The sequence below is a fragment of the Priapulus caudatus genome, unplaced genomic scaffold (assembly GCF_000485595.1).
Source record: "Priapulus caudatus unplaced genomic scaffold, Priapulus_caudatus-5.0.1 Scaffold452, whole genome shotgun sequence".
In the NCBI taxonomy this organism is placed as follows: Eukaryota; Metazoa; Priapulida; class Priapulimorpha; order Priapulimorphida; family Priapulidae; genus Priapulus; species Priapulus caudatus.
In genome coordinates, this window is record NW_014577513.1 from 70,882 (window position 1) to 79,073 (window position 8,192).

Below are 8,192 nucleotides of genomic sequence, written 5' to 3' on the forward strand. Positions count from 1 at the left end.
ATATATATATATATATATATATATATGTAACGCCTCTATACGGGTACAGGGGGGCTAAAATGTTAAAAGATGCGAAGAACACAATTAGTTGGTTGTGAAAATGGTGTCAGCATGTGGAATGGCCACAATCTATTACTTTCATAATTGTCACTATAACCAAAACATTCATAATCATAAAAGAAGCTTACCTAAAATGAGAAAAGATGAGAAGAACACAATTAGTTGGTTGTGAAAAAGGCGTCAGCATGTGAAATGGCCACAATCACACCCTACTCATTGTTCTCTCATTTCGAGTCTCCGGACTCTTCTATTTTCCTGGGGGTGAGTTGAAGCTCCTCAAGAGGTGCAAATTTAGCTAGATACTTGTGAGGGGCTATATTTTGGTACATGTATGCTCAAATAGTAGTTATATCTTTTGGTTAGGTTATTTTCCAATTGCATTGAATAAAACAAAAATGGGGGGGGGCATAATCAAACAGACAAAACAAACAAATATGTTTGATCAGGATTACACTCTTCTCCACCAGAAAAGATGTCGTCCTCGACATTCAAACAACACAACGCAAATCATCTTTTCAGAATGGGCCCAAAACTCTATTTACATGCTTCATTTGATCAGTCCTATCCTTTCATTAATTTAAACTGTTGTACAATATTGACGAATGGAGACATTAATGGTTGCGCAGTCCTTTAACGATCAAATTTGCAGTCAATAAGACCTTAAATTGTAACAAAATTTGACATCATCATATGACGAGAAGGATAGACTTGTGGCAATTCCTCTGAGTGAAGTTCCTCATTTGGATGCTGGTGGTGCATTGTACTCTAACCAAATCAACAAGCGTTATTTAGGGTGTCATTACCCTGTTTATTCCCCAGCTTCCCTCTAACACGGCGCCATGAATTTTTCCCAACTAACTCCTACATTAAATTCTCCGCCAATTTTAATCATAATCGTGCAGGAAGCAAGTAAATAAAACAGTTATGATTATTTTCCCTAGCTCAAATTAAGCTATTCAAGACCTACATATATAGTCCATAATTTTACTTAATTCTGAGCCAAAACCTGTCGTCCAGCGTTGAAAGGCGGCCACGCTCCACGTCCATCACTTGCTGGCGGCCACATCTGGGGTCCTCCATGTCTAGCTGTGTACGGAGGTCCCATCGCAAACGGCCATGTATTCATCTGAGGAGTCCATCCATTGGCATCTGCACCTGGTGGCTGGGTGACTTGGTGATGAGAGTAAGGTGGGAAGTTAGCGGGGACATTTGTATAGGGTGACTCTGGGGAGGTTGGTAAGGCATGTGGTAAGAGTTATTTAGAGGTACTAATTGTCGAGGTGTAAAATAGGGTGAAGAAGGATGATCAAACTCAGAGGTTTGTTAGATTGTTCTCACATCTCCTTGCAGGGGGTGAAAGGATGGTTGCCCAACTTGGTCATATGTGAAACGGGAGAGTCGACGTCTGGTTCGCTGTGGTCGTGCTTTAAAAGCTAGAGCATCATTCATGCCATCATCATGACCATCTGACTGTACTTCTTGCTCTGGTGTAGGGCATTCTACTTCCCCTAAGACCTCTGGAGCATCAGGTAGAGGCAGGTCATTTTGGTTTTGCATTCCAACATGGGGCATGGGTTGTGTGGGGTCATCTTCACAAGGGACACTTATTTCAGGGCGAAACTGGAAACTGTCATGCTGCACCTCGGGCTCAGATGGGACAGTGACGAATTCTATTTCTTTATCGCTCTCGTCTCCATCTTGCTCTGCCGGGGGCATGTCTTCCCTAAGGACGTGTCTTTGACGCTGCTGAGAGTTTTTCGTGAATCGTGGGTCTTGGCGTGGGCTATCTTGGTCTTTCTCCACTTCCGGCTTGGTTTTACAGTTTTTGAGGAGATCACAAGGGAGCAATATGTTTCGATGGAGGACTCACTCTTTCTCTGGGGGACTTTCTGGTCTTACGATGTACACAGGCAAGTCGTCTCCCATCTGTTTTACCACACGATATACTCGGTTCTCCCAGTATGCTTTCAGTTTAGCTGGTCCCTTGGTTCGTTGCATATTTCGGATCAGAACACGATCTCCAGGCGACACTGCTGCAGTTTTCACCCTTTTGTCATATATTTGTTTCCTTGGGTCTGCTGTTTGACCCATGTTCTTGGTTGCAATGTCATACGCTTGTTCCATCTGCTGCTTCCAGCGTAAGACATAATCCTCTCGAGTTTGCGTTGGTGTGTTCTGCTCCTTATCCAGTCCGAAGGCAAGGTCTATGGGGAGGCGTGGATGCCGGCCAAACAGTAAGTAGAATGGTGAGTATCCAGTTGATTCATTCCTAGTACAATTGTAGGCATGTACCATCTTGTCAACCGAAGCCCTCCAATCACTTTTCGGTTCTTCCGCAATGGTCCGCAACATTCCTAACAATGTGCTGTTGAACCTCTCAACCTGGCCATTTCCCTGAGGGTGATATGGGGTTGTCCGGGAATGGGAAATGCCTGAGTGTTTTTGTAGACATCGGAACAGGTGGTTTTCGAACTCCCTGCCTTGGTCATGGTGGAGTCGTTGGGGGAAGCCGTACTTCAAGCAGTAGTTGTTGAAGATGATATCAGCCGCTGTTCGTCCACTCTTGTTCCTTGTTGGGTAGGCCTGGGCAAACCGAGTGAAGTGGTCCATCACCACAAGAATATACTCGTACCCTCCTTTACTACGCTCTAAGTGGACGAAATCGATGGATACCAGCTCAAAGGGTTGTGTGGTTGAGATACGGACCAGGGGAGCTCTGATCACTTTTTGGGGTTTCTTCTGCTTTAGACAGGGACACTGTTGGGTGATGTAATGGGTGATGTCGGTTTCCATGTTTGACCAGTAGAACCTTTCACGGGCCAGGTGGACGACTTTGTCAGGGCCCAAATGTCCCATATGGTTGTGAAGCTCTGTGTAAACAAGTTGTTTATATTGAGCCGGCAGGACGAGTTGGTTGTAGGTGGCAGTCTTTTGGCGAAGGAGTCCATCATCATCTATTATCCGTTTCTTCCATTCCCGAAGAATTTTGACAGCCTCTCTGGGTTGGCGTCTCCTCTCCTGTTTCGTTGGTTGCTTTCCATTATGCAATAAATTACCAGGCCTGTACCAGGTTGTCTATCAAGCCGTTCAGGATAGTTTGGTGATCTTTCGTCGATGTGATGGGGTGGCTTGCAGGGGCGTGTACAGGGGGGGGTCCAGGGGGTCCGGAAAATATAATGGAGCTACCTATGGGGCTGGTTATTTAAAATGATGCCAGTCAGTTCATCGAAACAACTGACTGCAGTTAACTGTGTACTTGTATGACCTTTGACCCTGTAAGTTTGGCAAAATATGCCACAATCTAGGACTAAGCCTCTTGACTTTCCCCATTGCAATATGTGGTGGAGCAATGGTTGCTCTAGATCGACAGATCTGATTACTGTAAGCGTTATCAACTTTTGGGTAATAAAAACAGCTATTTTAGCACATCACTTGTCTTTCTTTTGTAATAGGTTGGTCAACATTCAACATATTTGAACATGGGTGGTTTAAAACGATAGCAGGGCATCTCCTTGAACAAATTTAGGGGTAAAAAGCACCATTAGAGCCTGTTCTTGGCCAAAGCAGGGGTGCTAAAAGCAATATTCAAGATTTCGAAGGTCAAAAATTAGTGACCTTTTGACCTCTAGTGACCTCATTATTCAACTATCATTAGAAAGAGCTCTTAAATACCATCATTTTGAGTAATCACATGATCCATTAGCTTTAAAAACAACAGATCTAGTAGACTTTTTGTTTTTCCCACCCCTAATTTTTCGCCAATTTTTGAGTTGACGCTCTCAACACAAAAGGGTTAATACAGAAAATTGCTCAAGGGTGACGGGTGGTCATCCACCTAGAAAGTGTAGACCAACACCTAGTCTACAAGAATCAGCAAAGAAAAAAACTTTAACTCTCAGTGCAGAGTTCCCGCCCAAAATCAGGGTTTGGCTCTCGGACTATAATAGACTTTTGAAAATTGGAATTTTCCGAAAAAGTAAAATTCTGCCAATAGATGGCTGTATGCGAAGCTTTAACCAATCACAGTGCTCTATGTGAAGCTTGAACCAATCACGGTGCTCCATTTCACCATAATGGCAGCGCCCACGATTTGTTGTTGTAATAACAGACCAAGTAAATACTATAAGACTTAGTGAATGAATAGTGATATAATATAATGATATCTGATAAATAATAGTAGATAAAATACATTGGGGTGCAAATACAGTTTATGACGTCCACTATGGCGGCGCTGTTTTACACTAGCGCCATCTAGCGCCCGATCTAAGAAATTATGGAAATGTATCGGAGCGTACCGTATTGATGACTAATCATTTTTTGAGCCTTGTAGCGTCTGTGGATGGGGTCATGAAGTGTATTCGGATTAATATTTCAATAACGATTGAGGGGACAATTAAATTTACTATATGTACATCGACACACACGCGTTGTCGTTCATCTGTGTGCGTGATAGGTTTAGCAACCCATGTATGGTCACTTTTCTTCCCCTTTCCCTTCTTGGCTGGCTTGTATCCTGGTGAGATGGCAAGGAGGTTATACAGTGGTCCAGCTTTCTTTGAGAAGTCTGGGATATACTTTCGGTAGTACCCCAGGAGTCCTAGTACCCGTCTCAGCTCACCAACAGTCTTGGGAGTCTTTTCCCGAAGAGCCTCTACAGCCTCAACATCAGATGGGTCTGAGCGGTGACCTTCAGCAGACACAATTCTACCTAGGTACTTCACCTCCTTCTCAAAGAAGCGGCATTTGGCTGGCTTGAGTTTTATTCCCTTTTCTTTCAATCTCTGTAGGACTTGTTGCAGGTGCTGGACATGGTCGTTAAACTTTGGACTGTAGACCAGTACATCATCGAGGTAGACATGGCATATGTCACCAGTGAGCTCCTCCAGACAACTCTCCATACATCTTTGAAAGACTGCCGGAAGATTTGTAAGGCCAAATGGGATCCGATTCCCATAATACAAACCCCATGTAGTGACGAAGGCTGTCATGTGCTTACATTCTTCGGAAACAAATCCTTAGTGGTACGCCTTTCCTTGATCGAGGGTGGAGAACCACTGTTTTCCTCCAAGGCTGTCAAGGACATCTTGTACCCGGGGGATGGGTTGTCTATCTGGAATCGTCTTTGCATTTAGTGCCCGATAATCTATGCATAGTCGTAATGATCCATAACGTTTTCTGACACACACCACTGGGGAGGAGTAAGGGGATGACGACTTCCGTATCTATTCCCTTCTCAACAAACCCTGGATGTAGTCCTTTACTCCACGAAGGAGGAGGCGGGGGATTGACATGTACGTTTTTCTGCACTGGGACTTGATCTGAGAGGTTGATTTTCATGTGATCACTTATCTTTCCAATATCTTCATCCAAAATGCATCTTTTTCTCCTCTCGGCATTTCCAGTACAGTGGCCTTTTGGGTGGAAGATAGATGATCAAGTTGGAAGTTTGAGAGCCAGTCACAGTCAGCACTCGTGGCCTTGACTTCACCAACTGTTGCGTCGTCGTTAGGTGGGATGGGTTCAAGGTCAGCGATTGGCTCCAGTGAAGCAATTACAGTCTGCTTGGGAAGGAAGACATTTTCTTTGGTATTGTTGGTCACCATAACCTTGACGTTGCTGAACTTGCCATTTCCTATCTCCACAACAGCGGGTTGCACTTCCAACGATTCAAGCAGTGAAGGGTCCAAGGCTGGTTCTAGCAGGGCGGTGATACCTTGTAAACATCCGGCGTGAATCTTGCAGGTGATGGCAGAGGTACCGGGGGGAATGCACCGTGTTCTCCTTTCGGATTTCACTGGAAGTACTGCAGCTAGGAGTGCAATAACATCTTTGGTTAATGTGTGGGAGTTGGTAACAACTTCTGCAATCACGTTGTACCCAAGTATGATGTGGCTATTTGTGCTGGATGTGATCACGAGGAAAGGTACTATGATTTCTGCCTTTCTTGGACTGTTCAAAGACACGCATAACTCCACATATCCAAGGAAGGGTATGGTTGTGTTGTTGGCTGCAGTCAGGTGTAGTGGGCTGTCAGGGAATAAGCTTGCAATAGGTTGTATCTTCTCCTGCGGGTGATGCTGCTGTAGCCATTCTTGAGACATTACCGAAACTTGCGCTCCTGTATCCCATAGCGCTTCCGTCTTTTCTCTCCCCCGATGTTGCATGTGAGATTACATTTATTACCCACCAGTTGTGCAACTCTTTTCCCATTCCTTGAGGCGTGGAAGGCATTTATTGATTACCGGGACGGGGTTGGTTTGGGTGCTCCATGTCCCGTTGGGGCACCCTGTTGCCGTTTACCTGCTTTCTGCAGCCCTTTGCGAAATGCTCACTGCTGCCGCATCTGAAACGATGGGAACAGCTGTCCCCTTGATCGGCTTCTTGGCAGCTGGGACATCCTCGTCTACGACGCTGATATGAAGGAGGCTGTGGAGGGGTGTAGGTTTTGATTTCGGTCTGCACGATGGACCTTATTGCTGCCTTCATTTGCTCCCAGTCATGTAAGCTCTTACGGCCCTCATCTTTCGTTGGGTTTTGTTCTTTGGGGTTCGCTTCCTGTTCTGGGTGTGCCGAAAGCTTGTTTACGGGGCTGGTATGGCTGGGTTTATGGAACAACTTCTGCCGTCGCTCTGCCTCGTGCCCGACGGCTACGGTTAGGGTTTCCAAGAGGGTTTCGTCGGGACCGTCACCCACAAGGAAGGGCTTCAACTCCTGTCTGATGATGTCATTCTGAAGACCTGTGGAGACAGTATGCAGGAACATCCGTTGAACTTGCTCTTCTCCATAGGTGACGCCAGACCCAGCTTCCTTGCAGGCGAACAGGATCTTTTGTCCCAAGTCCATGGCCCTCAGCACAAAGTCATGTTCAGTCTCCTTCCTATCCTGAGCAGCCGTGTATATCTCCTGGAAGAGTGCTGTGGCGTCCTTCTCACGGTAGTGTGAGCGCAGGATCTTCCGTAGCATAGGAAGATCAAGCCCTCCTCTCCCTTTCAGATAGCTCCTGAGTCGCAGGCCAGGGCTTATAGACTTTATGACCTGCTCCGTCACCTCCTCCTCTGAGAATCCCTTTCGCATTCCGCTGTCAACCTGGCAAATCAGGCTGGAAAATGATAGGCGGTTTTTCTGCTGGGGCTCTCCTATCTGCTCCATTATTCTGAACTCTCGACGAAGGGATACGTTTCCGATATGGAGGGGATGCAGGGATTCTTCTGGTGTAAACTGGGGCGGTTGGTTAGTGTTGTGCTCTGGCTGGTCACTTAGTATTTGGGCAGGCTTTTCATCAGGACCTTCCTTATTTACCCTCTTAACCAGTACCTCCCTAACACTCAACCATACTGCCTCACCTTCGTCTTCCTGATCCTCAACCTCTTTACTGCTCAGGTAGCATTGGAGGAGCCATAGCAGTCCCTCCAGTTCCTTCGCCTTAGCCTTGGTGATGTCTGCCTCCAGGAGTTCTAGAGTCTTAGCCACCTCGATGAGCTCCTCCTCAGTGCCCGCCTTCAGCATCCCGAGCACATCGGCCATCAACTCCCCCATATTAGCCATCTTGTTGAGACTGTGCTGTTTGGGTTGCACGTAGCTAAGGTTACTGCCTCCTTAGGGTAGACGTCACCAAGCCGCGGTCCGGTCCGATTAGTTTGGATGATGCCTAGCTAGTAACACTGCAGGACAGCTGCAGACATTACAGGACTATACACCATCCGGGTGGTGCCTCCAGAAATGTAACGCCCCTATACGGGTACAGGGGGCTAAAATGGTAAAAGATGGGAAGAACACAATTAGTTGATTGTGAAAATGGCGTCAGCATGTGGAATGGCCACAATCTATCCCTCTCATAATTATCACCATAACCAAAACATTCATAATCATAAAAGAAGCTTACCTAAAATGATAAAAGATGAGAAGAACACAATTAGTTGGTGTGAAAATGGCGTCAGCATGTGGAATGGCCACAATCACACCCTATTCATTGCTCTCTCATCTCGAGTCTCCGGACTCTTCTATTTTCCTGGGGGTGGGTTGAAGCTCCTCAAGAGGTGCAAATTTAGCTAGATACTTGTGAGGGGCTATATTTTGGTACATGTATGCTCAAATAGTAGTTATATCTTTTGGTTAGGTTATTTTCCAATTGC

At 45.8% G+C, this 8,192-nt stretch overlaps 1 protein-coding gene across 1 annotated transcript in view; it reads left to right on the forward strand.

Annotated features, from left to right (window-relative positions):
• LOC106810554 (transient receptor potential cation channel subfamily M member 5-like) overlaps positions 1 to 1,497 on the forward strand; it is a 5,583-nt gene extending 4,086 nt beyond the window's left edge. Inside the window, exons 8-9 of the mRNA XM_014813936.1 lie at positions 963 to 969; positions 1,411 to 1,497. Coding sequence (XP_014669422.1) covers positions 963 to 969; positions 1,411 to 1,497 — 94 coding nt within the window. The remainder of the gene's footprint in view (positions 1 to 962; positions 970 to 1,410) is intronic.
• Positions 1,498 to 8,192: the final 6,695 nt, after the last annotated feature.